This window comes from Mustelus asterias, chromosome 19 (genome assembly GCF_964213995.1).
Source record: "Mustelus asterias chromosome 19, sMusAst1.hap1.1, whole genome shotgun sequence".
NCBI lineage: Eukaryota > Metazoa > Chordata > Chondrichthyes > Carcharhiniformes > Triakidae > Mustelus > Mustelus asterias.
The window spans coordinates 4,673,059-4,685,187 of NC_135819.1; the positions used below are offsets into that span (position 1 = coordinate 4,673,059).

Genomic DNA, 12,129 nt, shown 5'->3' on the forward strand with positions numbered 1-12,129 from the left:
GTCGGGCATTTCGATGGTTTTAAATAGTCTTCCTTGTCCAAATCCCGCAAATTGGATCCCCTGCGAGCAGGGATGACATTTGTCGCTCTTTGGTGGTGGGCGTTCTCAAACGATATTGCGGCCTTCCTGGCCAGGCTTCCGCCAAGGTTTAAAGTGCGCGATTCCAGGACGTTAAGTGATGTTGAAGGAATGGCAATGATGTATTTGAGGCAGCCCCACAAATGAGGTGTGAGTGTGGAGTAGGCCACTCGGCCCCTCAAACCTATTCCAACCCGCCATTCCATAAAATCATAGCTGATCTTATCGCCTACCCCGATAACCTTTCACCCCCTCGTTAATCGGGAATCTATCTATCTATCTGCCTCACAGATATTTAAAGATGGTCTCAAATACCTTTTGAGGAAGAGAATTCCGAAGTCTCAGCCATTAGAATTGTGTTTTGTCATGTGTCTTAAATGGTTCTAAACTCTGCCACAAGAGAAACATCCTCTCCACATCCACCCTGTCAATACCCCTCAGGATCTTGTAAGTTTCAAATGGAACTAGGAGCAGGAGTAGGCCATTCAGCCCCTCTAGCCTGCTCCGCCATTCAATACAATCCTGGCGGATCTCACCTCCACCTAGCTGCCTGCTTCCCTAACCCTTCATCCCACTAACTTAAAACCCATCAATCTCCTCCTCAAATTTGTTTAGTGTTCCGTCGGCCGCTGCACTCTGAGGTAGAGAATTCCACAGATTCACAACCCTTTGAGTGAACTAATTCCTCCTCGTTTTGGTTTTAAATCTGCCACCCCTTAGTCTAAAACTATAGGCATCCGTTCTGGAATGTCCAACAAGGGGAAACATCTGCTCCACCCTGTCAATCCCCTTTAGCATCTTATAAAACTCAATTAGATCTCCTTTCACTCCTCTAAACTCCATCGAGTCCTGGCCCAAACTGCCCAATCTCTCTCCATAAGACAAGTCCCTCATCCCTGGGATCAATCGAGTGAGCCTCCTCTGAACTGTCTCTAATGCAGTTACATTCCTCATTAAGTCAGCCTCCCACCGCACCCCTGGAACACTCCGATCTCTGCCCATCTGCCTTCAGGTAGATATTAATTACTCTACTGATCAAGCCTTTAGCGAGATGGCATGGTGACACAGTGGTTAGCACTGCTGGCTCACAATGCCAGGGACCCGGGTTTAATTCCAGCCTTGATGACTGTCTGTCTGGAGTTTGCACATTCTCCCCATGTCTGCGTGGGTTTCCTCCGGGTGCTCCAGTTTCCTCCCACAGTCCAAACATGTGCGGATTAGATGGATTGGCCATGCTTAATTGCCCCTTAGTGTCCAAAGATGTGTAGGTTAGGTGGATTGGCCATGCTTAATTGCCTCTTAGTGTCCAAAGGTGTGTAGGTTAGACCATAAGACATTGGAGCAGAATGAGGCCACTCGGCCCATCGAATCTGCTCCGACATTCAATCATGGCTGATTTTTTTTCTCATCCCCATTCTCCTGCCTTTTCCCCATAACCCCTGATTAATCAAGAACCTATCTATCTCTGTCTTAAAGACACTCAATGACCTGGCCTCCTCTGCGGCAAAGAGTTCCACAGATTCACCACTCTCTGGCTGAAGAAGTTCCTCCTCATCTCTGTTAGGTGTCCAAAGATGTACAGGTTAGGTTGATTGGCCATGTGTGGGTTATGGGGATAGGGCGGGGGAGAGGGCTTGGGTAATATACTCTGTCAGAGAGAGTTGGTGCAGATCTGATGGGCTGAATGGCCGCCTACACTGCAGGGATTTTACGATCAAAATCCTAAGTTCTGGAATTTCCATTCCTAAACCCCACTACCTAATTGCCGCTTCTTCCCATGACGCTCCTGCAACATCGATCGAGCTGTCTCTATCTCTGTGTGTGTGTGTGTGGCCCAGCCACAAAGTTACCGGGTTTTCAAAACAGTGACCGGTGTTTTAACGGGTGGTAAGCTGTACCTTGTGAAACCTTCTTTGTGGTAGCGACTAACTGATGATGATTTTGTTTCAGTCGATTGCCTGCGTTCCTGCTCAAGCAACCCTTCCTGCCTATTATCCAGCAAACATCTCCTCGAAGAAGCAGCTCAGGTAACGGGGGCGGGGAGGCCGCTGGCCAATGCCTTCCAGGGATCTGTGGCCCAAAATTGGGGTTGGCAACTCTCCAGGAACGGGCCTGGAGCCTCCAGGAATCGCAGAGTAATCTCCTGGGCTTTGCCGCGTGCCATTAGCTGAGAGGCTCCAAATGGCTTTGTCAATTTCTTTGTGGGTTTATTTATTTAAAAAGAAAAACTGGGATGGAAAAAGAAACTGGGTGAAGCAGTTGGTGGTCACATGATAAAAGCTCCAGGAATGCGTCCCGTCAGAGTTGGCAACCCTAGTCCATAATGGCCCATCGATTGAAACCAGCTGTTGTGCCTTTCCTTTCTGTGCAGGAGGTTGGGGAAGAATTAGACAAGGTGAACCTTGGGGGTCTGGATTATATTACTCCACACGGGCATTATTTGGGCAGCACAGTGGTTAGCACCGCTGCCTCTCAGTGCTACATACCCAGGTTCAATTCCGGCCTTGGGTCACAGTATGTGTGGAGTCTGCACGTTCCCCCATGTCTGCGTTGGTTTCCTCCGGGTGCTCCGGTTTCCTTCCACAATCCAAAAATGTGCAGGTTAGGTGGATTGGCCATGCTAAATTGACCCTTGGTGTCAAAGATGTGCAGGTTAGGTGGATTGGCCATGCTAAATTGCCCCTTAGGGGGATTAGCTGGGTAAATACATTGGGTTTGGGGATCGGGCCTGGGTGGGATTGTTGTCGGCACAGACTCGATGGGCCGAGTAGCCTCCTTCTGCACTGTAGGATTCTAATGCGGTACTTTCGGAGTGAGAGATTTGTGATCTCCTATATGTCCAATGGGGTGATCAGAATTAAGGGATAAATTTAGCCAAGGGGGCGGGTGGTTGGAATAGTGCATGATGATGTCAGTGCAGACTTGATCGGCCGAATGACCTCGTTCTGCACTGTGGGGGGGGGGTCTATGATTCTATTATTTATAATATTGCTGACCAGAATATATTTCTGTTTAGTACTGGGGATTTTTTCCCTTGCTGGCGACTGAATGTGGTTTTGCGTTGATTGCAGATAGATCGTGTCCAGGAAGAGGATTGCGTCAGTTTTTCTGACTGATTTCCCCCGTTCCCAGTTGTAGGTTGATGAGTTTACTTGTCGAGGGGGTATACACGCATCGGTCCTTCTGTAAATGCATCTTTCAACACCACATCTCAATTGGCAATCTCTTAATTTTGTATGGTTTCCATCTGGAGTCGAGGCCTCCTGGGCTGTTGTGTTAAAAGTTACTTAAATTGAGCAACCAGATCATTTATTTTTCGTGCGTATCTTGGTTTTGAATTAATTGTTTGTCTTCTCTCTCAAATTTGGTTTGGATGCTTGCTTTTTGGAGTTTACACAAGTCCTATGTTCCTCCTTTCCATGCAAGTGTACTAGAATTGAGTGTTTTTCTTCCCCCTTTTTTGATCCATTTGTGGGACATGGGCATCGCTGGCAAGGTCAGCATTTATTGCCCATCCCTCGATGCTCTTGAACTGAGTGGCTTGCTAAGCCATTTCATAGGGCAATTGAGAGAAAACCGCATTGCTGTGGCTCTGGAGTCACATGTAGGCCAGACCGGGTAAGGACGTCCAATTTCCTTCCCTAAAGGAACCAGATGGCAGCACGGTGGCACAAGTGGTTAGAACTGCTGCCTTACAGCGCCAGGGACCCGGCTTCGATTCCCGGCTCGGGTCACTGTCTGTGCAGAGTCTTCCCCCAGGAGGAACCCCATGCAGACACTGGGAGATGAGCAGAATCCGCACAATCACTCGAGGCTGAAATTGGGGGGCGGGGGGCCTGGTGCTGTGAGGCTGCAGTGCTAGCCACTGTGAACAAAGAACAATACAGCATCGGAACAGGCCCTCCAAGCCCGTATGGAGCCCGTAGCCTGTGCTACCCATGTGTGGGATTATGGGGATAGGGTGGGGGAGAGGGCCTGGGTGGGATGCTCTTTCGGAGAGTTGGTGCAGATTCAATGGGCCGAATGGCCTCCTTCTGCACTGTAGTCATTCTGATTCAATCCTTGTTGCTACAGTGCTGCCTCTGTAGAATATCCATGCGTTCCTGCAATGGAACCTGAATCTCCTGACTGCCAACTCGTCTAAGCTGACGCTCAGTTAATCTGATTGCATAAGTTTATTTTAATTTTACTTATTAGTCACAAGTTGGCTTACATTAATACTGCAATGAAGTTACTGTGAAATTCCCCTCATCGCCACACTCCTGTTTGGGTACACTGAGGGAGAATTTAGCACGGCCAATGCACCCTAACCAGCACGACTTTCGGATTGTGGGAGGAAACCGGAGCACCCGGAGGAAACCCACGCAGACACGGGGAGAATGTTCCCACTCCGTACAGGCAGTGACCCAAGCCGGGAATCAAACCCGGGTCCCTGGCGCTGAGGCAGCAGTGCTAACCATTGTGGGTACACCGGAGGGAGGATTTAGCAGGGCCAGTGTGTCCAACCAGCACGTCTTTCGAACTGTGGGAGGAAACCCACGCAGACACGGGGAGAACGCTCCCACTCTGCACAGACGGTGACCCAAGGCCGGGAATTGAACCCTGGTCCCTGGCGCTGAGAGGCAGCAGTGCTAACCACTGCGCCACCGTGCGGGCCAGAGATGTGCTGAGCCACATGCAAATAGTCTGAATCACTTACTCTCCCGCAGCGCGCCGCCTCTCCCGCTATCCCTGCACCTATCGCAATGAATAAAGCAATCTGATTTGAAAGAACTGCTTCAGCGGAGGAAATAACCACTTGTAGTGCAGTAATTCTATCTCCCTGTGTTGCAGATTAGAACCTTCTCCGTTCCAGCTTGTCTTTAGAGCGGTTCAATTGAATTACCTTATAATTTACTGTTAGCTAGCTATTATTCTATAATTATGACCTACTGATATAGCTCCACACCCACGGAATACACCCCACAATAATTGAACAGTCCCAAAATAAGCACAGTTAAATGACTAATAACCTGATAATGACATCTTTGATTTTTCACCTCTTGACTTTGGGCTGATTTTTTGGTAAAATATTATCCAAAATATATTCATAAAATGCTCAATGTCTGTACCCCCGCTTCCTGTCTACATTATTTCCCTTCTAAAGTGCCATATTTTGCATGAAAATTGCCCTGTCTCGAATGTGTCAGGCCTTGTGGAGGAGTTGCAACGCCCCCCCTCCTCCACTGGTCGGAGGATATAATTGCAGTGTGACATGTTTACATAGGCTGCTTCAACAATAAGTTTGTAAATGAGTTCTTTTTAATGTGGGAAATGTGAAAATTTTTCACTCTAGTCATTGGTTTTGTCAGGACTAAATTATATTTCCAATGAACTGGTCTAATTATTGCTTCCTAGTATAATCTCCCCCACATACAGCAACACGGACTCACTGCGTGTTTCCAACAGGGGGTAGCACAGTGGTTAGCACTGCAGCCTCACAGCACCAGGGACCTGGGTTCGATTCCTGTATTGGGTCACTGTCTGTGTGGAGTTTGCACATTCTCCCCGTGTCTGCGTGGGTTTCCTCCGGGTGCTCTGGTTTCCTCCCACAGTCCAAATATGTGCGGGTTAGGTGCATTGGCCATGCTAAATTGCCCCTTAGTGTCAGGGGGACTAGCTAGGATAAATGCATGGGATTACGGGGATAGGACCTGGGTGGGATTGTGGTTGGTGCAGACTCAATGGGCCGAATGGCCTCCTTCTGCACTGTTGGATTCTATGATCTCTCCTGAACGGGTTGGCCCTAGTTTTTAGATTATGGCCCCCGTACCTAAGGAAGGATGTGCTGGCCTTGGAGAGGGTCCAAAGGAGCTTCATGAGAATGATCTGCGAATGAAACGTTCGATGTGTGAGGACTCTGGGTCTGTACTTCATGGAGTTTAGAAGGATGAGGGGGGATCTCATTGAAACTTATAGAATACTGAAAGGCCTGGATAGAGTGGACGTGGAGAAGATGTTTCCATTACCAGGAGACACTAGGATCTGAGGGCACAGCCTCAGAGTAAAGGGACGATCCTTTAGAACCGAGATGAGGAGCAAATTACTGCGGATGCTGGAAAATCTCAGCAGGTCTAACAGCACCTGTGGAGAGAGAATAGAACCAATGTTTCGAGTCTGGATGACTCTCTGGGTGGGATTTTAGGGCTTCGTTCATCCCGAAACCATAAACTCCCGCCCAAGGTCAGTGGGCCTTCCCATTGCCCGCTCCTCGCCTGCTCCGATTCCCATGCTGGGCGGGGTGGTGGAATTCCGGTGTTTCAGAGCACATCTACCATGTTGACCCGGGAGTTCTTAACATGAGCAAGCCAGCTGCTGATATCTGGGGCTTTTCCAAATTACTACACCTCAAAGCATACATATTACTTTGAAGAAACCAAACGCTCATTAACGCAGTCAGAACTTGTACATTTTGGCACAGTTGTAAACACCTCTTTGAACGTTTGGAACTCAGTGATTTTTGTTTAAAGCTCACGTGTGGTGTCTCTTTTTCGAGCTATGGTTTCCGAATGCTCAAACAGGACCACAAAAACACCAAGGCCCTAAAGATAATTAAACTATCCCAGGTCACTGACCTAGGGCGGCACGGTGGCACAGTGGTTAGCACGGCTGCTTCACAGCACCAGGGACCCGGGTTCGATTCCCGGCTTGGGTCACTGTCTGTGTGGAGTTTGCACATTCTCCTCGTGTCTGCGTGGGTTTCCTCCGGGTGCTCCGGTTTCCCCCCGCAGTCCAAAGATGTGCGGGTTAGGTTGATTGGCTATGCTAAAAATTGCCCCTTAGTGTCCTGAGATGTGTAGGTTAGAGGGATTAATGGGTAAATATGTAGGAATGTGGGGGTAGGGCCGGGGTGGGATTGTGGTCGGTGCAGACTCGATGGGCCAAATGGCCTCTTTCTGCACTGTAGGGCTTCTATGATATTCTATGCGGTTCTTCCCACCAGCCCATCCTGTTCAGAGAGCGGGCAGGAAATGTGTTAACCTATCCTAGAATCATCATAGAATCCCTACAGTGTGGAAGGAGGCCGTTCGGCCCATTGAGTCTGCACCGACCACAATCCCACCCAGATCCCTATTCCCGTAACCCCACACATTTATTCTGCTAATCCCCCTGACACTAAGGGTCAATTTACCAGGGCCAATCCATCTAACCTGCACATCTTTCGGACTGTGGGAGGAAACCGGAGCACCCGGAGGAAACCCACGCAGACACGGGGAGAACTCTGCACAGACAGTGACCCGAGGCTGGAATCGAACCCGGGTCCCTGGTGCTGTGAGGCAGCAGTGCTAACCACTGTGCCACGCTGCTGCTGCTGATGTAAAAATGGGAAGTGCTCCACATTTGAGCATTGACCAATTGAGGAGAAAATGTGAAGAAAAAAATATGAAATATTTACAATTTCTGCATTTCAATATGCAGCCTTTTAAAAACATTTAAACAATTGGGGATGCACTTAGAAATTGTGGACTTTTAAATCTTTTTCAAAATAAATAATTCATCAATAATTAGGGTGGCACAGTGGTCAGCACTGCAGCCTCACAGCGGCAGGGACCCGGGTTCGATTCCCGGCCTTGGGTCACTGTCTGTGTGGGGTGTCTGCACGTTCTCCCCGTGTCTGCGTGGGTTTCCTCCGGGTGCTCCGTTTTCCTCCCACAGTCCAAAGATGTGCGGGTTAGGTGGATTGGCCATGTTAAATTGCCCCTTAGTGTCAGGGGGACTAGCTAGGGTAAATGCATGGGGTTATGGGGATAGGGCCTGGGTGGGATTGTGGTCGGTGCAGACTCGATGGGCCGAATGGCCTCCTTCTGTACTGTAGGATTCTATGATCTGGAACGAGCTTGATATAAGGATGACGGAAGCAGATTCAATAATGACTAAAGGATTTGGAATTATGTACTTGGGAGATTTTCAGGGGGAGTGGGATTAATTAGATGGTTACAGAGTCTGCAGATTCTCTCCGTGTCTGCATGGGTTTCCTCCGGGTGCCCCAGTTTCCTCCCACAGTCTGAAAGACGTGCTGGTTATGTGCATTGGTCGTGCTAAATTCTCCCTCAGTGTACCCGAACAGGCGCCCGAGTGTGGCGACTAGGGGATTTTCACAGTAACTTCATTGCGGTGTTAATTTCGGCCTACTTGTGACTAACTTTATCTTTCACCTTGATGACTTGTTATGGCTTAATATATCTCTCTCATCTTAAACCTGCTTGGGAGAAAATGATAGTTGCACCATCAAACAAAAGCTCTGCTTTTCAGAGCTCCAAAGGTGGTTTCAGCAATGTTAAATGATAGAGGAAGGTACGGATACAGCCCAAGTTCTATCTCCTGCTGCGTACGTTCCCTCTTTTACCAAGCCCACAGAGCATCCAGACTTTAGTCTTGTCACAAAGCCCAGTCAGATCTGGATCTGGCACCTCCCACCTTGTACTCTATTTCCTCTGTTCTCATTCCAGCCATTTGCCTCCACTTGTTGGGTTCATTTTGTTACCTCTTCACCAGGATTGAATCATAGAAACCCTCCAGTCCAGAAAGAGGCCATTCGGCCCATCGAGTCTGCACCGACCACAATCCCACCCAGGCCCTACCCCCATATCCCTACATATTTTACCCACTAACCCCTCTAACCTACGCCTCTCAGGACACTAAGGGGCAATTTTAGCACGGCCAATGCAACCTAACCCGCACATCTTTGGACTGTGGGAGGAAACCGGAGCACCCGGAGGAAACCCACGCAGACACGAGGAGAACGTGCAAACTCCACACAGATACTGACCCAAGCCGGGAATCGAGCCCAGGCCCCTGGAGCTGTGAAGCAGCAGTGCTAACTACTGTGCTACCGTGTCGATTGTTAGAATAGGAAAGGCAGGAGAGTGGGGATGAGAAAAATATCAGCCATGATTGAATGGCGGAGCAGACTCGCTGGGCCGAGTGGCCTCATTCTGCTCCTATATCTTATGGTCTCATGGAATAGAGCCACCTAAGGGGTCACAGAATAGAGAGGGGGGGGGGGGGCTTGCTATATGAAACAAAGGGGGCCTGAGAAAATAGGGCATAGGCCCAGCCATCACTTTTTCAGTTGTGACTTTCCAAATTAAGGTTATTAACCTTATTAGTGTCACAAGTCGGCTTACATTAACACTGCAGTGAAGTTACTGTGAAAATCCACTAGTCGCCACACTCCGGCATCTGTTCGGGTACACTGAGGGAGAATTTAGCATGGCCAATCCACCCTAACCAGCATGTCTTTCGGACTGTGGGAGGAAATCAGGGCACCTGGAGGAAACCCACACAGACACGGGGAGAACGTGCAGACTCCACACAGACAGTGACCTGAGCCGAGAATTGAACCCGGGTCCCTGGCGTTGTGAGGCAGCAGTGCTAACCACTGTGTCACCGTGCTGCCTTAGTTGTGATTTCCCAAATTAAGGTTATTAACCTTATTTATTTATTGGTGTCACAAATAAACTTACATTAACACTGCAATGAAGTTACTGCGAATAATACCCTAATCGTCATATTCTGGTGCCTGTTCGGGTGCACTGAGGGAGAATTTAGCACAGCCAATGCACCCTAACCAGCACGCATTTCGGACCGTGAGAGGAAATTGGAGCACCCGGTGGAAACCCACGCAGACACGGGGAGAACGTGCAGACTCTGAACAGGGAGTGACCCAAGCCGGGAATAGAACCCGGCTCCCTGGCGCTGAGGGGCAGCAGTGCTAACCACTGTGCCACCCTGCCACCCAAAGATGTGCAGGTTCGGTGGATTGGCCATGCTGAATTGCCCCTTAGTGTCAGGGGGGATTAGCAGGGATAGGGCCTGGGTGGGATTGTTGTTGGTGCAAGCTCGAATGGGCTGAATGGCCTCCTTCTGCACTGTAGGGATTTGAGGATTAACTCAGCACTGGAGAATTTTACCAGATCTTTTCACAAAAAAAATCGGCATTGAGATCATTACTGTCCGCCTAGCCCGCCTATCACAGTGACTGAGATTGAGACCTCCTCACGGTCGGGCATTCCCATTCTCTGCCAGTTTTCATCCATCGGGAACGTGTTGATGTTCCAAGAGATGCCTGCCAATAAAACTTAACAGCCGGCATAGTTCCAGCACAGGAGGAGGCCACATTTAAGTACTCAATTACCTAGCATTGGTAACCCTTCAAGGGTGCGAATGAAAGTAAACACAGCTTGATATGGTAGTGATTTAATTCTCCATTTTGAGTGTCAAATCTGTAATCCTGAGGTGAAATCCTGTAAACTCAACCCCTTTTGGGTTCTTGATCCATTCAAGGGCAAGTGGCCATTTTGGATTGGACTTCATTGGCAAGTAGACAGTCAATCACAGTGGGATAACTTGCAATATCTTTGTACCTAGCCAAATGGGAGGGGGAAGAGTTTTTAAACAAACGGTCACCTTTTCAACTGCTCCTCTACGTATGAGGAGTGTCTGAGGACTCTGGGTCTGTACTCGATGGAGTTTAGAAGGGTGAGGAGGGATCTCATTGGAACTTAGAGAATACTGAAAGGCCTGGATAGAGTGGACGTGGTGAAGATATTTAACACAGTAAGAGGTTTAACAACACCAGGTTAAAGTCCAACAGGTTTATTTGGTAGCAAAAGCCACAAGCTTTCGGAGCCCCACTCACCTGAAGAATTCCCACTCACCTGAAGAAGGGACTTGGGGCTCCGAAAGCTTGTGTGGCTTTTGCTACCAAATAAACCTGTTGGACTTTAACCTGGTGTTGTTAAACCTCTTACTGTGTTTACCCCAGTCCAACGCCGGCATCTCCACATCATGAAGATATTTAAGACAGAGATAGATAGGTTCTTGATTGGTATGGGGATCAAAGGTTACGGGGAAAAGGCGGGAGAATGGGGTTGAGAAACTCATCAGCCATGATTGAATGGCGGAGCAGACTTGACGGGCCGAATGGCCTAATTCTGCTCCCATATCTTATGGTCTTATTAAATCCAGGTGTTAAACCATCTCTGAATATTGTTTTCCCAGGTGCGCTGAATCACTCTACCTCAATGTCACAAGTCGACTCCTTTGGCAAGGCATGGACGAAGAAACAGATAAAGAGGTAATTTTGGATGGGGGAACTCGCAGTAGCGAAGACCAAGTGCGATGCGGCCTGTTGAACATGTCCTGTGATGTGGGTCCAAGTTGAATTCTAGCTGAGCATTTCACTTGCTGCTTCGATAAGGACTTGATTCATCCAGGCTGCTAATTATGTAATACAGCACTTTGCACAATTTGAAGGATGTGCCCTCATTTCCAATCATTGGTTGAACGAGGAGTGTTCTTTGAGAAGAATTTCTCTGTTCTGTGTTCTCTCGCCCTGATTCCCAATTTGAATTCCCAGTGGTGTTAGTAATAGATGCAGTGAATTGGCTTCCAGTTTTAAACTGAGAGTGCGTGCCGCACTTTGAGTGGGGCCTGCAAATTGTACGGGTGGCACAGTGGTTAGCGCTGCTGTCTCAAAGCGCCAGGGACCCGGGTTCGATTCCCGGTTTGGGTCACTGTCCGTGCAGAGTTTGCACATTCTCCCCGTGTCTGCGTGGGCTGGGTTTACTCCGGGTGCTCCGGTTTCCTCCCACAGTCTGGAAGACGTGCTGGTTAGGGTGCATTGGCCGTGCTAAATTCTCCCTCAGTGGGCGGCACGGTAGCGCAGTGGTTAGCACTGCTGCTTCACAGCTCCAGGGTCCCGGGTTCGATTCCCGGCTCGGGTCACTGTCTGTGTGGAGTTTGCACATTCTCCTCGTGTCTGCGTGGGTTTCCTCCCACAGTCCAAAGATGTGCGGGTTAGGTTGATTGGCCAGGTTAAAAATTGCCACTTAAGAGTCCTGAGATGTGTAGGTTAGAGGGATTAGCGGGTAAATATGTGGGGGTAGGGCCTGGGTGGGATTGTGGTCGGTGCAGACTCGATGGGCCGAATGGCCTCCTCCTGCACTGTAGGGTTTCTATGACATCTTTCTAGTGTACCCAAACGGGCGCCAGTTCGGGTACACTGAG

General features: G+C 49.0%; 1 protein-coding gene across 1 annotated transcript in view; it reads left to right on the forward strand.

Annotated features, from left to right (window-relative positions):
• Positions 1-12,129, forward strand: part of camsap3 (calmodulin regulated spectrin-associated protein family, member 3) — a 199,679-nt gene that overhangs the window by 161,503 nt on the left and 26,047 nt on the right. The window contains exons 9-10 of the mRNA XM_078234906.1: positions 2,029-2,105; positions 11,122-11,197. Of these exons, the coding sequence (XP_078091032.1) occupies positions 2,029-2,105; positions 11,122-11,197 (153 nt within the window). The remainder of the gene's footprint in view (positions 1-2,028; positions 2,106-11,121; positions 11,198-12,129) is intronic.